The sequence below is a fragment of the Papio anubis genome, chromosome 5, assembly GCF_008728515.1.
Source record: "Papio anubis isolate 15944 chromosome 5, Panubis1.0, whole genome shotgun sequence".
Taxonomy (NCBI): domain Eukaryota; kingdom Metazoa; phylum Chordata; class Mammalia; order Primates; family Cercopithecidae; genus Papio; species Papio anubis.
The window spans coordinates 76,141,341-76,161,912 of record NC_044980.1 but is presented as its reverse complement, the minus strand read 5'-3'; the positions used below and the strand labels follow the sequence as shown (position 1 = coordinate 76,161,912).

The window sequence follows — 20,572 nt, the reverse complement described above, 5'->3', positions numbered from 1 at the left end:
AAATTCTCAGAGCATATATACACACACCCAAATAATACTCTTTATAAATGCTCATTGTTTTGCTGTAATGAAATATTAAGTGTTTCAACTTTGCAACTCATCACACCTAAATTGAAATATAGGCTGATGCAGGGTAATCAGAACCAAAGAGTGAAAAACAGTGAGAATATACAATGCCAAAACTTGATAGAAATAAACAGATGATGAGAAAGAGACATTTTACTTGAAAAAAATGCCAGGCATAACCAAATTAAATGGCTAATTTGAATGCTATATGGGTCTCTTTTAAGCAGTAAATTAGATTGAAACACTTTACTGAACACAAGTTGGATTCTAATATTTTTAGTATCCTACATGCCGTTTCTAATTAATCTATAAAAACCATGAGAAAAAAATTTTTGCTTACATTTTCAGCATTTCAGCTTTAAATATGAATAGAAATTAACCAAATACCAGAAACAATATATTGATTCAAACATTTTACAATTCAAAAATCACATTTTCTTAAAAATAACTTTAAATAAGTTCAAAATGAAAATATAATTTTTAAGATCATATGTTAGATTTTCAAAAATGTCACCTCACTTCTTGGCAAAGAACAAAATGACTTACTTTTCCTTTTCTTGAAGCTGATGCTCCTGAGGAGCCATTTTAGGTTCTGTCCCAAGATTCTTTTGCATTCGCTGTCTCCTTTTTCTACTTGGCGCAATATCAGTGACATCAAGACTTGAAATAATGGAATCATCTTTACTTACAGCAGCTAAAATAAAATGAGATGAGAATGTGACCCAACAAAATTATGCACATCCGTATCATTTGTGAGTAAAGTATTAACTTGCTGTTTTAGCATTGACGTAAGGTGACAATTAAAATATAGCAAAACTACTCTTTCAAATCTTTATGCAGATTCGTTGAATCAGGTCAGTTAGATGGCATATGATACTTTACTACCAACAAAACATCATGTATATTGTACACATGGAATAATTCAATCAAAATGATCTTTGATGCTGGGTGAAAGTGTTCTTGGAGATTTAATGGAGCTAGTATTTTTACTAGCACTGTAACTAGAAATCATAGCAACAATGACAAAACTGCGTTGATTTTTTTATTATTATTATATTTTAAGTTCTGAGATACACATGCAGAATGTGCAGGTTTGTTACATACGTACACAAGCGCCATGGTGGTTTGCTGCACCCATCAACCCGGCATCTATATTAGGTATTTCTCCTAATGCTATCCCTCCCCTTGCCCCTCACCCACCGACAGGCCCTGGTGTGTGATGTTCCCATTCCTGTGTCCATGTGTTCTCACTGTTCAACTCCCACTTACAAGTGAGAACATGCAGTGTTTGGTTTTCTGTTCCTGTGTTAGTTTGCTGAGAATGATGGTTTTTAGCTTCACCCATGTCCCTGCAAAGGACATGAACTCATCCTTTTCTATGGCTGCTTAGTATTCCACGGTGTAATATGTGACATATTTTCTTTATCCAGTCTATCACTGATGGGTATTTGGGTTGGTTCCAAGTCTTTGCTATTGTAAGCAGAGCTGCAGTAAACATACGTGTGCATGTTTCTTTATAGCAGAATGATTTATAATCCTTTGGGGATATACCCAGTAATGGGATTGCTGGGTCAAATGCTATTTCTGGTTCTAGATCCTTAAGGAATCACCACACTGTCTTCCACAATGATTGAACTAAGTTACACTCCCACCAACAGTGTAAAAGCATTCCTATTTCTCCACATACTCTCCAGCATCTGTCGTTTGTTGACTTTTTAATGATTGTCATTCTAACTTGCGTGAGATGGTATCTCACTGTGGTTTTGATTTGTATTTCTCTGATGGCGAGTGATGATGAGCTTTTTTTCATATGTTTGTTGGCCACATAAATGTCTTGTTTTGAGAAGTGTCTGTTCATATCCTTTGGCCACTTTTTGATGGGGTTGTTTTTTTTTTTTTTTTCCCCCTGTAAATTTGTTTAAGTTCAGTGTAGATTCTGGATACCAGCCCTTTGTCAGATGGGTAAATTGCTACAGAATGGGAGAAACTGAGTCGATTTTGAATAGTGTACCCAAAGTTTAATTTTTTCTCCCTTAAGCTCGTTATTTTTACTGTGTAATTTTGCAGCATGAGTGGTTTTTCAGGTACACATATATTACATTCTGGCAGAAAAGCTTGCATGTTGAGTTCTCACTCTGTGTAGTTCATGCTTTACTTGATCTCTCTGAGACAACATGGACACTGTTGAACATTCTACTGAAATTCCTCTCCTTTTTATTTCTATTATAACTATTAATTTCCAGATCTTATGTTTTGGGCCCTTTGCTATGGGTTTTCCATGTATTGCCTTGTTAATCCTTAAAATTACTTCATAAAGTACTTATTATTACTATCTTCATTTTATTTTTAAGGAAAACAAGGCTTCAGAGAGGTTAAGTGACTTTCCCAAATCACACAGCCTTTGTTCTTATATTTCGTCATTATGACAATTAAAAAGTATGTTTTCCTAGTGGGTAAACTATTCTTTGATCAAATATTAAGTGAAAGCCCATCAAAGCATAGTTTACTTCCCAAAGCTGTTTAAGTTTTAGGACATTTTTTTATTAGCCTCTAAAAATGTATTGGGAATAGATAAGGGTAAATTAAAAAGGAAGTGGTTTTTTTTTTAAACACATTCAAGCTGAAAGATTTCCCAATGCTATTAAGCTAAGAGATGACTAATCAAAGTACAAGTATATGCTTGTCTATGAACAAAACTAGCAAAACTCTTAGAGGTAGAGGACATTTCAATTACAGATGTATAAACTGGATAAAGATTATATTTAATGTCACAGCAGATATCTAGGAAAAAAGAATATTAAGTTTAAATTAAAATACAAGGCAAAATTTTTAAAAATATAATTAGTGAAAAGTTTTGCCATTCATTTCAGAACTCCAAATGATGTCTTACAAATTGGCAACCAAAAAGGATACCGTATGTGGGAAGTGATTACATCATGTGTTACAATGTCTGCAACTTACTTTAAAATCCAACGTTACTAAAGGTATGTTAGTGAGGGTGGACTATAACCAAGATGTTTCTAGCATCTAATCCGGAATGCACCAGCCAGGAGCAGGCTGATGGGATCAGAAATCTGTACTCCTAAGGGGGTCACTCCAGGTCCTTTTGTTATTCATATTTCAATCAATAACTGATGACTTACTAATAAGTATACTGAATGACAAAATGTATGCCTATTGATAAAAACAAAGCATGTAAACTAACTTGATGAACATTGCATATGGATTTTCATGAGTGAATTAAAAGCACCAGTGTTATACAGACTGGCTAAAATAGATTAGAAATACTGTCCATCATTTTACAGACAAGGTGTAAAAATCTCATGAGGCCTATTTACACCTAGAGATAATCTTCCACTAAATTTTTAAATGGTTCTGTGTCCAGCTATGAACCCTGAACAACTGTGGTTGTTCAGGAAACTTTTTATTTGTCAAAAATGAACATTTTCTATGAGGTAGTGACTAGGAAACCTAAAAGGACAGAGAGCTTGCAATTTTTTTTCAAACTTATAGGACAGGTTCATGAATTATTTTGTGCTTACTTGCAAGTAAATAGTTAATAATTGCATGTGTGGCAAAATTTGATTTGAGAATTTTATTAATTGCCTTGAAACAAAATTGTGGGAGAAGTAGCTAATGTTCTCATACTTCAAACTTCTTGGTGACTATCATTATTAAACCACAAATAAACTGAAGTTGTGTGTGACCAAGTACTTCCGGCCAGTTCACCACATTATGATGTATTCCTCTTGATAATTACACTGTAACCTTTCTATAAAATTGGCATGAAGAAAAACGGCTAGCTGTATAAGCTTAGTTACAGTTTAAATGGAATACATCTTTTTTGGTTTGTGTTTGCACCATGGGAACAGTGTTCCCCTCAGTTTTTCACATAAATGTAATAGCAGACCATATTGTAATAGATGCTCTTACTTCAAATATTTCTTTACAATGAAGTTTCAATACCCATCTAGCCTTAAAAAAAAGGCAAAAACAATCCATTCTGTCCTTCTCTCTTCACCCTGAAACCAGGATAAAAAGGCACTACTCCAATACTTGGCACCTAAGTATTAAATTGCTCATCTCGAATATTTTTCAAATTTTTTTTCTTTTCTTATTTATTTTTATTTTTTTTGAGATGGAGTTTTACTCTTTTCGCCCAGGCTGGCGTGCAATGGTATGATCTCGGCTTACTGCAACCTCCGCCTCCCGGGTTCAAACAATTCTCCTGCCTCAGCCTCCCGAGTAGCTGGGATTACAGGAGTCTGCCGCCATGCCTGGCTAATTTTTGTATTTTTAGTAGAGACAGGGTTTCATCATGTTGGCCAGGCTGGTCTTGAACTACTGAGCTCAAGTGATCCACCCACCTCGGCCTCCCAAAGTGCTGGGATTACAGGTGTGAGCCACCGTGCCTGGCCTACATTTTTCAAATTTCAACTCATCCTGCCTTTTTCCTCCAATTGTGATAATGTTTGGTCTTTTCATTGTCTTTGGGTCTTGATGCTAAATACTACAATTCTGTTCTGACATTAGCTCCCTTGAACAATGACTGTGAGTCTCCAAATGAGCAATGCTATTTCATATACAACAGAAGGGATCCGAACTATATCAATAGGAGGTCACAGATAGGAGTTCAAAAATGTCTATAATATTCATCACCTTGCATATACATTCAAGTGCAATAATTCAAGTTTTCACTTTCAAGTCTGGTATCTCATTGTTAAAAAAATCAATTCATATTAAGTGTATTAGGTTATATGTATTCATTTTAGATATGAGAGAGAACTTGAACAGAATTGGAAAAGAATGGCAAATGTTCAAAGGGTAATGAAGAGGAGTGTGGCCTTGTAACAGCATGCATGAAAGGTGCAGGAAATGAGACAGGATAAATATGGGCAGCAGAAAAGAAATGGAAGGAGTAAGAAGGCAGAGAGAGAGTTAAATCAGCTTGCAAGTTTTCAAATTCAGGCAGAAAAGTATGGATTCAATATTGACTGGGGAGGTTTTTTTCTTAAGATTCTACCTCCAGAATTCTGTTTTTAATATTGTCATCATTTTTTTTTTGTCATGACAACGTGTCTTTCACCATTTCCAGGATTTATTTTTTTTAAAGAAGACAAAAGGAGAAAAAACAAAAACAAAACAAAACAAAACAAAAAACCATTGCCAATTAACTTACTACAGCTGGAATACTGATTGGTATAGCCGTGGGACGAATTTCAAGTTCTTGTTAGGTTCACTGCATCTCGAAAATGGGGACTCTTTTCACAAGCCCTGTTATTGTGAAAGGTGGCTCCACAAAAAGCCACACTTCTTCTCATCTGACAGACGAACTGCAGGATCTTGGCAACAGTAGTTCAGACATGAGAAAGACAGGGAGTTAGCTTCCCTGGGTACTCTCAATGTCGGAATGAAATGACACTGTTGGCTAAGCTGCCGGGAATTTGGCTGAATCCCCTAAGTTAAATTACCTGGTAAACTTCAGCTTCTGACCAAGAAATCTTTAAATCTCAATATTTTTACAAATCACTTTTCAGGTTTATAATTTGTTTCTATAAGGTGCTCATTATTATCTCATGTTTATAGATGTTTTTCTTTTCATATGACATATAGCTTGACACACAGAAAGAGTCTATAATACTTGAATGAAGATTGCCACCTCTCCTCCCCTTTCCCCGCCACACAGATATGCCCATCTCTAGCCCCCTCAAATACACACACACACACACACACACACACACACCCCTCAATGTCCTGAAGCATGTTATTCACAGTTGTGGCGATGTAGCTTATAGAAGGAAGCAGGCTCTAATCTTCAGGTGTCTTGACCATGAAAAAAAAAAAATGTGTACTAGTTGCAAATGCCATGTCCAGACAAACCAACCAACCAACCACGAGTGGTTTCCCATTGCCTACAAAATGAAGTCCTAAGATCTTAGCCCTGCATTCAAATCCTTCTACAATGTGACCCCTCACCTGCCTTTGTAACCACACCTCCCACAAATCTTCTACCATGTATGTAAGCTATACCAAGGGCTGCCGGGTAACAATACCTTTATTTTTGTTCTGTACTTCCCCTGTTTGGAATGCCCTCTACTCCTTTACTGGCTTATCTATGTGCCTCCTTCTAGCACAGCCCAGCTCATTCCAGTCATCCTCGTCTAGTAGTTCCAATCCACAGAAATCTTTCCTGTCTCTGTAGGACTTACAGTTTGAATCACTCATCTTATACATACAATCTTATATTGTTACTCTCTTTTTATGTTTATCTCTTGTTTCTCCAATTAAATTATGAATACCCTATAGCTGGAACCCATGCCTCATGCTAAACCCTAACATATTACTCAGTAGTTTTATACAAGAGAAATATGAAGACTGGATCTCTTATTTTCAAATGTGCATCTTATTGTTTAATCAAAAACTTACTTATAAACCTCCAGATGAGATGTAGGGTAAAATGGAGTAAGAATGCCTGGGTTTGGGTCTCCAGTTCTGCATTTACCTTGGGTATATTACAGAATTTCTAAGTTTCTCAGCTGAGAAAATGTATATAAACCATAATTTCTGAGATGACAAAATAGAGTAAATAAAAATGTACAATGTAAAATGTAAATAAAAAATATTTACAAACATTTTTGAATAAAAAAGTATCAGAAATATCCAATATCATCATTAAGGTATTATTTTTAAAACAGTATGTTGTTAACAAAAGACCAAATTAATATTCATTTAGGTTATCTACTATATCTTTTCACAGACATAAAAAAAGTAAGATAAATACCAGTTTTCCTAATTCAAAATATTCCAATTGTCACAGAGCCAGCATCTATTATGAACACAGAGTACTCAGTCTACTATGACTGCTTTTGGCTGTTTTATCTATTTATTCATTTCACAAGTGTTTATAAAATATTTAGAATCAATAAGTCATTGTTTCATTTCAAAAGATATAAAATATTAAGAGAAAAAAAGCACAAAATCCAAACTAAAATACAACCCTAACTGAATCTGAAACTTCAAAACACATATTCTTCCTTTCCCAAGAGAAAACAACCAACCTATGCCTCAGGCTATCTTGTGCCTCTGTAGTTTGTCTTGCTGACAAGTACAAAGATAATCAAGAAAAGAGGCTGAGATAAGGTCTATCACACCATACTTCAATAGGCAGTATCTTAAAGTGACCTGTCTTGAGGCAGTAAATTTCTAATCTGACCAAACAAGCAAACCTTATTTTTTCATGCCATTTATCAAATGCCCATTTTCAAATCTGTAATCAGTTGCTACTCAGTTTTCACAATCTAACCTGAATAACTGACGACCATCTTACAAGACAAGTCAATGGTGTAATCTATGAATTAGCAATCACCAAATAAACTGATTATTAATATAACACCAAACACTTAAGAATGTATGTGTTTCAATCTGTGTACATATACTTTCCCAAATGTCAGGCTCCTCTCTCAGCCAGTACAGCTAGAAGTCAGACTTAATGACAAATACCTACTGACATTGGGGTAACTCAAAAGGTCATCTTTGGAAATCCAATACTCTCAATGTCAGAGGCAGAGTGGGCCACTAAGGATAAACCACAGACCCCAGAAGTATCTGCAGCATAAAAAATAGTAAGTTGATTATATTAGATATTTATTGTTCTATGCCTACAAAACATTTCAATGTTTATTTTTTAAAATTTTATTTATTTATTTATTTATTTTTGAGACGGAGTCTCGCTCTGTCGCTCAGGCTGCAGTGCAGTGGCACCATCTCTGCTCACTGTAAGCTCCGCCTCCCGGGTTCAAGCCACTCTCCTGCCTCAGCCTCCTGGGTAGCTGGGACTACAGGAACCCGCCACCACAACCGGCTAATTTTTGTATTTTTAGTAGAGATGGGGTTTCACCATGTTGGCTAGGATGGTCTCGATCTCTTGACCTCGTGATCCACCCGCCCTGGCCTCCCAAAGTGCTGGGATTACAGGCGTGAACCACCGCGCCCAGCCTCAATGTTTAATTTTTTAAAATTGTTTCTTAAAACTTTACAACCAAAGGAATTCACTTCTTCAGACCTTAAGAACTCATTTATTCCTCCACTCATTCAACCAATATTTATTGAGTGTTTTATGAACTATTCTATGCAGAGGCAAATATTAAGGTAAATTTCAGAGGCATTCCTTGAAAAAACTCTGGAACTGTGGCACCATCCAGAAGATACTACCAGCATGCATTCAAAAAGTTTATAATTAAGTAGGACGGAAAGACACAACTATTTGTAAGACAGCCATAAGCCACACAAGCAATTAAAAAGGAACTAATTTAATAGTTCTAAGGTAGGCACAGATTTCCAGCTGTTTACTACATTTCCCAAATTAATCTGTGAACCTTCGATTTTTCTTTTCCATTGTCAAATATCTATTATAACTTGATTTCTTACATTGCTTTTCTTCTTATATAGATGCTTTTTTTTTGAAAGCATAATGCTTACAATCAGATGGCTCTGAAGTACATTTTCCAAAAGAGAAAATTAAAGGGCTAGCTCACTCTGGGCAAACTGATTTAATAAAAGCCTTGGCTTCAGAATTAGGTTTCAGGATGTTTCAGAATAAACTCAAACAGCAAATCTGAATTGAAACTATACAATCACCTTTTTGGGTAGAACTTTTGGGTAGCCCTCAAACATCCTTAGATTTGATCAAACTTGCAATAATGTATCTAATATTTATAAGCTCCATGAAGGCAGGGACTAAGTTTGTCTTATTCACTGATAAATCAAGACAGATTAGAATGGTGTGTAACACTAAGTAATTTCTCAATAAATATTCATCGATGGCTATAAATTCTTAAATACTAATGGAACCTAATAATAAATAACTTACAAGTTAATTTTGCATCTATGTGAAATACCATATTATTGATTATTTATGCTTGCTGGTGCTAGTTCCAGTTAACATTAAGAAAAGAAAAACATTAGTGGGAAAAAGCAATTTATGAAAGAGCAACATTAAACCTTCAATTTATATCATTTTGAAGTTAAAAATAACAAATCTCTGAAAGCACTTTAAATGGTTAATAAGTTTCCAGAAAACAAAACTAAAATTTCTCAGCTTTCAACAGCTACCTATGTCATGAAATGTTTGGAGTCAACATAAAGCTTCATTGTTTTCATAGGTTGACTTCTGTCAACCTAAGACGTTTGTTAGTGATTTCTTCATAGAGATTTCTAAGGATTTTTGAAATTTTCGTTGTTTTTTATTTTACTCAACTGTTAATAAAACTTAGACTTTTTACAAAGCTTAGAGAGGTTTTCATTGAACTAGGATAAATTTAAAAATTGGACAAAATAAATAAAATATAAAACCTTTGTAAAAGAAATGGTATAGGAAATCTTTCAGGATATTTTTAAAAAATAATATATTACTAGCATATTACCTGCAGTGACTCTACATTACCTGGTTAGAACTAGGACAAGATCACTAGCCTGACTAGTAAGTCAAAATCAAAATCTGATAAAATTGGCAGAGTGAATTATTAGCATGATTGATTATCTGGTTAATTTGGTCGATAAGAACAGTGTTATATATCACAGACTCTCTCTCTCTGATCATTAACAGGGGTAGGAAGAGGAACTTAACTGAATTTATTTGACAATGATAAATCTTTCCACTTCATTTTGCCAATGCATGCTTAATCACAGAAAAATCTGGAATAATTTTGATACATTAGGACAAAACATTCTATATGCACTTCTTTAAACTCCTTTACAACAAGGTTGATGCCTCTGTGATATAATTTGGCCAGTTTGTAGTTGTTCTATGAAAAGGAAACTAGAAGGCTAAATTTCAGTGGCATTCCTTGAAAACTGTGAAATGATTTTCAAAAAAGAGATTTCCAGATTTGCAACACTAGACATGTCCTAACTAGCTTTAAAACAGAATGGGATTAGGCAACACTTTCATTTAGAAGGAATAAGAAACATTCCACACCAAATGGTCAAATAACTAAGAAAATGTTTATATTGAATTAATAAAATACTTTAGAAGAATTCCAAACTTGAGTCTGTGAGTCATTGTCTTTATAACTATGGGCAGGCCACATAACAATTCTGTAAAGGTTTATTTTTAAATCTGTAAAATTAGGCGGGGAAAAATTAGACTAAGTGGTTACTTCTGGTATAAAAAATCCCTGATTCTGTAATTTACCTTATGATGCTTTTTAAAAATGATTATATTATCCAGATTTGGTAAGACAGACTAATGCACTTTTAGACCATTTTGAAGCACTTTTAAGTTAGTAGTATTGGGTCAAAAAGCATTGCCCAAATAGAATTTTCATTTCCAAACATACACATGTTTTCTTTATGTTGTACCACTTCATGTTATTTATGATTTTTCAAAATTTTCAACAAAAATCTCATAAGACTTTTATTTTTTAAATGACTAATTTGGATATCCTTTGGTTATTGATACTCAAAATTAGACAATTAAAAGCTAAAGTTACTTTGAATATCAATTTGACAAGAATAATAACTGGTAAATTTATCATGGTTTATTATAAATGTATTTTTAATGAAATCTTATATTTATGAAGACTGTTTAGCTATCTTCAAATTACAGTTAGCAATGATTATTAGCAATGTGTGAACTCCTTATTTTGAGCATGCTGTCTCAGTAACATGTTCAGGTCAAAGCTTTCTTAATGTCATTGTCCACAAAACTTGTCATGCCCCAAATATGGAATCAGTCTTGATGCCTTTCAAAACTTCATCATGCAAATCTAATCAGTATCACATAAAAAGTTCTTAGGTGTGTCTAATAATTATCTGCATCTCCAATACTTCCACAGTTTCTTAGATTACTGCTATAGTTTATACATGGCCAAGCAGATAAAATTAATTCTCATTAAAACATCTAGGAGAATTTTTCTAAAAATGCAACTCTGATCAAGTCAGATCCTTTTCTATTGCCTTCAAAACAAAAATAAAATTCCCTAAAGTATTTTTTAAAATGTCATTCTTTTCCTGGTCAGCTTACTTCTACAATTATACAATTTTAGATAATACTAATTGTCTAAAAAACTGTATTCAGAAAGAAATCACTCAAGGTTTTCAATTATCTAAAATATATCATCAATACAGAAAGCTTCAACTTGCTAGTAAGTTAAGCTTACTAGCTTAACTGAAGTTGAAGATTAAGATGTAATCATCTTAATCTTCTGTGGATGACATATCAGTTCCTCTGATGCTTCCTTGGTCAGATTTCTTGAGAGTTCCCAATTAATTTTTTATTGTTTTCCTTCATCTAAGACAACAGTCCTCAACCTTTATGGCACCAAGAACGGGGTTTCTTGGAAGACAATTTTTCCATGGACCAGGTGAGGTTGGGGGGATGATTTTGCCAGTGATCTGACAAGAGGTGGAGCTCAGGTGGTAATTCTCCCTGGATGACTTCTCACCTACTGCTGTGCGGCCCAGTTCCTAACAGGCCACGAACCAGAACTGGTCTGCTGCTTGGGGATTGAGGACCCCTGCTGTAAGATATGGATGAAAGCATCATCATCTTACTTGGTTGGCTACCTAAATAGTGTTTATGATTTTCTTGTCAACAGCCCCAAATCCTTAGAATTACGCATACTTGTTCATAAGTTTTTCCAACTGGTATTAACTCCTGTCAGGTTTGATTAAATCCATAGCTTGTGGAACTAAATTTGCTAAGCAGAATTGCAGGCAATCAGCAAAACTATTTTAAAATATTTTATCTTCCCTTTCTAAAATCTGTATTTACCTAGCAAACACAATCAAAGAAGGCAAATACAGTTAAAAAAGGTTAACGTGTGTATGCCACTCCACTAAGATTTATAAACAGATAGGAAGTCCATATTTCAATCTCATAAAGTATTTTAATCTTATGAAACTGGAAGTGGGGACATCAAAGCATAGTATGTCTCATAAAGTTATCTATCTTACTATCTGAAATTCATAAAATGTGCTTTTGTGCAAAATGCATTTATCTTATAAGTTAAAATGCACAAACTGTTACTTTAAAGGATTGATAATTTCGTAGTATTATCATTTTGTATAAAATGGAAAAAAATGAGAAAAGAATATCTAAATAAGAAACATCTTTCCAATGAGGTAAATGCTTCATGTATGCTCACATTTTAAAATTTCTAATTCTTCCATAATAAACTGACATTTAGAAACATGATTCATCATGTTGCTTGGTCGTATTAGGTGCCCCAAAAATTACTGTTTTAATAAAAATAGCACCAAGGAAAATACTGAAGATTATATAAGTAGAATATAAAAGACACAAAGCTTTTTCTAATTAAATGTGGACAAAGTGACAGACTAAAATTTTGCCAGATTTGTTAATCTATAAACATAACTTCTTTTTAAAAAAGTCTGTAATTTTCATTATAAGGCCAACACTGAATTCAAAGCCTCACACATTTAACTGGAGTTGGCATTTAAAATGTCCCTGTGGAGAATATTCTAGTCTTGTACAAAGGAGTATATTATTTGTAAATAATGGTTACCAGATATCTTAGCCAAGGAATACAGTTACACAAGGGAGGTTAACATAACACAGCTGGAAAAGTACAGAAGAAGAAAGAAAAAGTCTGTATTTTTGTTACTGCTCAGACAGATGAATAGATATATAGATAGACATAGATATCTATATCCATATTGGTATATCAGTTGGAAAATAAAAAATATAAATGCTGTAAGTAAAAGTGAAAAATATTATGCCTAATAGAAAAAAGGACAATGATAGAAAAAAATTAACTTGAAAGAAACTTCCATAAATAATTTGAGAGTTTTTATCCATAGAAAAACAAGGATGAAAGAAACAGTGACCTTCAAGAATGAGTATTCAATAGACAATAATCAATTTCTTGTAGGTAATGTGACTGTTGCAGAGGGAAGTAGAGGAGATTAAGAGAGAGGTATTAAAAGGACAGATGGAGGTGGGAGTGGGAAAAGTGGGGGAAAGAGAACAGATCGAGAAATACATTTTTACTGAACCTTTTCTAAAGTTAATCTGTATTATCCTCCCTGATCAAATCAGATATTTTCAAATGTCTTCCAAACAATTATTTACACTATACATAGTTGCTTTTAGGTAAATAATAACTTTTAAATACAGATATCAAATGAACATTTTTATTGGAAATCTAAATAAACTGGCACATTTTAACATCTATTAATTTTCAGCCAAAAAATCTTATGCAATTATTCAAAAAGCAATCTGTCTAATTTTTCCTCTTTTTTATATTTATTCATGCATTTCTATGACAATAACAATTATATTCCTAGGTTTCTAGTAGCTACATATTTCTATTTTGTTTATATTTTCAGACAATAAATTATTTAAAAATCTACTAATTGTGGGTAATTATATTAAACACGATAGGTCCAAAGGTCAATAAGGTCATATAACTCACTTCCTAGACTCCTCTCTCTAAGTCTACACAGCAACAGATTAATTTCAAAATCTCTTGTTTCATTAATTGTAATAAAGAAAACAGGGTACTCTAATGATTTAAGCCCTGAATAGTTTTTTTTTTATTACCAAAACACCTGTTGCTTTTTTACAACTTATTTCATTAAACACAGAAGAATGTTGATTTTGTTACCCGAGGACATCAAAAGCTAAGAAAACAAACTTTCCTTAATAGAACCATTCTCAGAACACTTTTCTCAACACAAGTGATTTTAACATGCTGCTCCTTCTCAGGATGGGGTTTTTACAAAGTGGTTTACATTATTATTCCAAGCTAGTGTGATTTATCTTTTATATGTTGTAATATATATGCATATTTAACTTCAAAACAGTAGTGTTATTAGTATGAAATATATAAAATTGATTTCAGCAAAAACCAATTTCTAAGAAGTTGAATTTAATTCTATGCCAAACTTATGTTAAAGATGTTTTCAATTTCTCAAGAAGAAATTACTGGTTTTCCACATTGGACAACAGTCTGTGCAGGACTGTGCTTCCTGAAAGAAGAGAAATACAAGAGGTGAGCCCTAGGACCACTCTGTCTTTCTACCTGCTGTACTTTCCAGACCTCAACACGGGGATGTAGGTGGAGCCCAGGCAGACCACAATGACCTCATTCAACTAAAGAGGCACAAAGTAGAGCTTGGTGCTGTTGAAATAGCTGGAATTTATAAGGCAAAGCGGTGGGAAAGCATTAACTACACAAAAAACGAGCCCCAAAAGGAGTTATCATAAGTCATTGGATGCATATTAAGCTGCACATGCACAAAGCAAGGCTGAAGACCTGGCAGAAAATAGCTAACTGAAGAGCCATGAGCTGTGATTTGAACAGAAATCCAGATGTCACATACTAAGAGATGCAGAACTTCACTGAAAATGCTAAGCACTCACGTGACACCCCTAAAAGGTCTAGACCCACTCTAATTGAGCTTACAGAAAAGAAGAAAACAGAGCAAGCTGACTTTCCAATAAATTGTCTCCCAGAACAAAAGTCAATGCTCTTTAATGAAAGACAACAAAATCCTACAACATAGAAATCAGAATGTCTAGTATATAACAAAAATTACTGACATATGAAATAACGGGAAAATGTGACCCATAAAGAAGAAATCACTAATACTTCTAGTACATAATGAAGAGAGTTATATTTCCTTTTCTATTATATATACCATTATATAATAGTACAATCCTTGAAATAATAGAAAAATATATTTTAAATTAGTTACACCACTTCAATTCCAAAAACATTTTTAACTTTGCACATTGTTTTTGAAAGATATGCTCTAAGAGCGTGCCTTCATCTGCCACATCTCCAATATCACTTCCTCCATTCTCTATTAATTTAATCTTTCTCAGTGACAGGCATGCAGCAGGGATTCTAAGTTTTGCAGAACCCTGCATGCACATCAACTTTCTGCTTGTAATTAGGAATGCTGGGTAGGTCAACAAACCTAACACACACCTTCCTGTTTTGTCCTTCCCTTCTCCATAACATTAAAATGTGCTTCCAATTTTCCAATCTCTTGCTTTCTTTATCCAGCTGACACTGGTTTCAGGATCAATACCCTCCCTTCTGGTGTCTCTTTCCTAGCTCTCATTCTCACTAAACTGATCCATGATCCTTTCCAGGGTAACTGCATGCTGTAGACTACCTTTTCTGTTGGTAAGATATTTCTTTTAAAAGACTGAATTGCGTTCCCCCGAGATTCTTAAGTCCTAAATCTCCAGCACACCTGAGAATATGACTGTCTTTGGAAATAAGTCCTTAAAACAGGTAGATAATGTTAAGTTAGGTCAAGGAGGTGGGCCCTAGCCCAGTGAGTACGATGTCTTTATTAGAAGAGGAAGAAACACCAGGGAAGTGCATGTACAGAGAAGAAGGTAGCCATGTGCAAGTCAAGAAGAGAGGTCTCAGGAGAAACCAAAAAGACCAACATCTTCTTCTTCCACTTCTCCAAAGATGTGAGAAAATAAATTTCTGTTGGTAAGTCCTCAGTCCGTAGTATTTTGTTATGGCAGCCTTAGCAAACTCATACACCCCTGAATATATTTTCATTTTTCCTGAAGTGTTCACTCACCTTCTTCATCATTGTGAAACTAACTTGATGGCATCACTTCCGTTAAAACATTATCCTCATTCCTTAAAGTAATACAAGCATATAGAAGAATATTTACCAACTACCGTTACTTCTAGACTATTATTCCAGTCTTTACAGAAAAATTTAATTTTGAACACAAATGACACATTGAGAGAGAAAAAAAAACAAGATGAGAGAAAGATATCATAATTGAAAATCTAAATAGCAATGTGGTGTTATAGAAATTTAGTTTTAAGAGTTGGTTATATATGATACCTGGTTTTGAATCCTACTTGCCCTGCTTACCATCTGTGTAATCTTGAGCAAACTACTTAATCTCACTGTGGATAAAAACAGAACCTACCTCATATTTTTGTTGTGAGTAAACTATATTAACAATTGTAAAGCAGTTAGCTTGGCACATTAGTTGTTATACAAGTGCTAGCTATTACCAAGGAAATTGATTTTGGATGGGATTGCTAAGGGAGTGAGTGCAGGAAAAAGGGCCTCAGTGATGGGAAGGTTAAAGTAGCAAGTGTTGATTATATATATGTTAGAAATTTGGAGTTAAATGAAGGTTAGATTCAATCATAATTTTTAAAATAAGAAGAAACTGGGCATGGTGGTGCACACCTGTAGGCCCAACAGCTACTTGGGAGGCTGAGGTAGGAGGATCACTTGAGTCCAGGAGTAAGGCTGCAGTGAACTATGATCACATCACGACTTTCCAGCCTGGGCAACAAAGTGAGACCTTGTGCCAAAAAAAAATAAAATAAAATAAAATGAAAATGAAATAAGTAGAGCAAGAGATAAATATTTCTTGTTTATTTGTTTTAAGATAAAGGAGAATTGTGCATGCTTATAATCTTGGAACTTCATATTTACAATCTCATACAGTTACTAAAAGTGAGAAATAGAATAAATATCCATGAAGCAAAACACTGAAAGAGATTAAGGAGATTAAAAGTATTGAGCACAGGAACAAACAAGGGTAAGTAGTGTTTCATGCAAGGTTTGTGTCAGCTTACACACACACACACACGCATACACACACACAACATGTATACGAGTGACCCTTGGGCAACATGGATTTGAACTGTGAGGATCCATTTATATGCAAATTTTTTTAAAAAATAAAAGTTACACTGAATTTGCCTGCCTCTCCTGCTTCCCCTTCCTTCTCTTCCACTTCTTCAGGATCTGCCACCCTGAGACAGAAAGACCAACCCTTCCTCCTCCTCCTCTTCCTCCTCCTCCCACTCTTCCTCAGCCAACTCAAGGGGAATGCCAGGGTGAAGACCTTTTTGAGAATTCACTTCCACTTAATGAATAGTAAATATATTTTCTCTTCCTTATGATTTTCTTAATAACATTTCCTTTTCTCTAGTTTACTTTATTGTAAGAATATATAATAGTATTTAATACATAAAACACAAAATATGTGTTAAACGACTGTTTATGTTATTGGTGAGGCTATTAGTAAAGATTTGGGTAAGTCAAAAGTTCTATGTGGTATTCTGACTGTATGGGAAGTAAGCACCTCTAAACCCCGCATTGTACAAGGATCAACAGTACTTGATTGAAAGGTGAAATATATTCTTACTGTGGGTCTCAGTAAAAAGTTTTGAACTTTCTTATCTAGAGTATATGACACTTTTTAAAGGTATACTTTTTTCCTGAAATGAGAAGAAAAAAAGGATCAGTGAACTGACAGTAGGGAAGTACTATTTTATTTAACAGAATTAATTCACTTGTATATTATATTCATTACACAAAAAGATAGATTTGTGTAAAATTATGTCGTGCTTCTTGAAATTCAATATAAATCACTAATATGGCTGCAATGAGTTAATAAGTGCACATTAACTTAAAAATCTTACAACTAAAATTTTTATTTTCTTCTTTTATTTACTTCATATTACTGATTTTTTTTTTTTTTTTTGAGACTTAGTCTTACTTTGTTGCCCTGGCTGGAGTGCATTGCTGTGATCTAGGCTCACTGCAACCTCCACCACCTGGGTTCAAGCGTTCTTGTGCCTCAGCCTCCTACTTCATGTAGCTGGAATTACAGGTGTGTGCCACCACGCCTGGCCAATTTTTGCATTTTTAGTAGAAACAGAGTTTTGCCATGTTGGCCAGGCTGGTCTCAAACTCCTGACCTCAAGTAATCCGCCTGCCTTTGCCTCGCAAAGTGCTGGGATTTCAGGCATGAGCCATCGTGCCTGGCCTTGAATTTTTAAGTCAGTGAATGAATCACTTTTACAAAGTCCAGCGGGACATTCGCAAGATGTCAATTAAATATAAACACTGGTTTTCACATACTTGTGAAAATACTTGGGCTACCTTAGAAACCCCTCAAATGCAATCTTTCTTCTTCCTGACACTGGTCTTAGTGGGTAAGTTTTAGAACTCCCAATATACCATGCTACTGGCTTTTCCTCGTGATCTCACTCACTTGAACAATTTCAGCTATCATGTACACACAAGAATACAGAATCTACCTTTGTGTGTTTTGTAACCCTGGATACAGAGTTCCAAGTGTTTCCTGGACAATTTTTTGTGTGTGTGTCCCCAAAGTAAAAGTTCAATATGTAAGCATTTTACATCATTAGTGTTGATTACTATCTTTACTATCAAAGTAGAAACCTAAAAGTCAGAATGCCCCCATTCGTAATAATTAGCAAATAATTAAGTTCTGTCAATTCTATCGCCACATAGTTCTCAGCTCTCCCCTCTCTCTATTTCTGAGGACACTGTTTTAGTTCAGGTCATCACTTCTCTCTTGTTTGGATCCAATACCCCTTTACATTTATCTCTGCATTTTTGGTCTTCTTTCTCTAGACATTCTCCACACTCCAGTCAGAGTTATCTTTCTAAAATGTCAATTTAATTCTCTGAAGCTTTCTATCCAGCTCGTTTCTTGTCACTCTGCCACACAAACTCTGAATCAGTAACACAGCCTCTCCCCCTTACTTGAATATGTCCTATTATTTTACATTCATTCATTCATTTATGGAGTCTGGGTCTCACTCTGTCACCCAGCCTGAAGTGCAGTGGCAAGATCATGGCTCGCTGCAGCCTTGAACTCCTGGGCTCAAGTGAGCCTCCTGCCTTAGCCTCCTGAGTAGCTGGGACTACAGGTGCATGCTACCACACTCAGTGTTTTTGTTTTTTTCCCCTGTAGAGCCAGGGCCTCACTATGTTGTCCAGGCTGGTCTTGAACTCCTGGCCTCAATCAATCCTCCTGCCTCAGCCTCCCAAAGTGCTGGGATTACAGATATGCATCACCACAACCAACAGTATTCTTTTTTTTTTCCTTTTTCTTTTTTTTTTTTTTGAGACAAAGTATTGCTCTTGTCCCCCAGGCTGGAGTGCAATGGCATGATTTCGGCTCACTGTAACCTCCACCTTCCAGGTTCAAGCGATTCTCCTGCCTCAGCCTCCCAATTAGCTGGGATTATAGGCACCCGCCATCACGCCCGGCTAATTTTTGTATTTTTAGTAGAAATGGGGTTTCACCATGTTGGCTAGGCTGGTCTCGAACTACTGACCTCAGGTGATCCACTCACCTCAGCCTCTCAAAGTGCTGGGATTACAGGCATGAGTCACTAGGCCGGCCCCAACACTATTATTTTACTTTAAATCGAAAATAAAAATATCTTCATGCCTTTGCATATGTTATTCTCTCTACCTGGAATGTCCTGTGCTGCCCTCTTGATCTGCTCACTTTAGCTCTCCTGCTCACTCCTTAATATATAGTTGCAGCATAACGTACTCTGTAAATCATAGGTGAAGAGTCATATCTTCCTCCTTTTCTCCACTGCACTTTCTATGAAGCAGTTAAACATTCATTCATTAACATTTATATAACCTTATAACATAAATATATTTAACATATATTGATACCATCTATGACAAAGCAACATGTTAACATTTCCTACTTTACACTCCAACTAATTGTTTAGATTTCTTTTTTTTTCCCTTAACTAGAGAGTGAACTATTAAAAGGCAGAGACAATATCTTATTCAATGTGGCATCCTTGGAGACAGACATCAGGCCGAACACCTAATAGGCATTTAACAAATGTTAGAGTAAATAAATCAATTTGATACTTTCTAGCACACTATTTTCTTCTACACTGCAATTATTTCTATTCTCCCCAGCAAAATTTAAAATTCTGTGAGAACAGATTCATTAGGCATTTAATTATTAATGGCACAGTCTAGCGTGAACAGGAATTAAACATCTTTTCTAAAGAGATACCAGCCTACTTAGGAGCTGCCTGAAACTTATCACCCATTTGTAGTCTTCTAGCAGCTATCTCGGAATCATTTTATTTTTCATAAAAGAAGTAAGGTTGAGTCCTTTTCTTTTAGCTAAATGGCCTTCGGGTTTGTCAGTAACAAAAAAAAATTAAATCATTGTCACCAAAAATGTAAAAGTTTTTAAGAAGAGATTTTTTGAAGTATGAAAAACTAGGCTAAGTAATGTCAACTTATTTAAATAAAATGATTCTGAGAAAGACCAGATGTCATCATCAGAAAAATCTCTTACATAAATACAGTTCTCCATTTACTTACATATATGAATTATTACTTTGTGTGTCTTGGTAATTATTAGTGCTTATTACTATATATTTTTGATCTCATTCTTTAATATTTATTTTTGTCTTATTTAAAATTAGGCTGCAAGCTAGAGAATTCGCTCAGGATAGAGCTTTGTATGCATTTAATAACATCTACTGACCCAGATAAACACTAAAATAATTAGAATACAGCAGCTTCGTCCAAATTTTGAAAACACAAGGGGTGTGAAGGCTCATTATTTCTCCCAAAAACATTTCTCTGAAGCCTGACAGATCTTTTCCCGAAACCAAAAGCATTCATTAAGGAGGCAAGATCTCATTTTCTAAGGACTGCCGCTAGTAGGTAA

The 20,572-nt window shown here is 34.8% G+C and overlaps 1 protein-coding gene across 1 annotated transcript in view; it reads right to left on the bottom strand.

The window, feature by feature from the left end:
* Nucleotides 1–20,572, bottom strand: part of XRCC4 (X-ray repair cross complementing 4) — a 287,640-nt gene that overhangs the window by 103,931 nt on the left and 163,137 nt on the right. Inside the window, exon 7 of the mRNA XM_031666287.1 lies at nt 613–760. Within this exon, the coding sequence (XP_031522147.1) occupies nt 613–760 (148 nt within the window). The remainder of the gene's footprint in view (nt 1–612; nt 761–20,572) is intronic.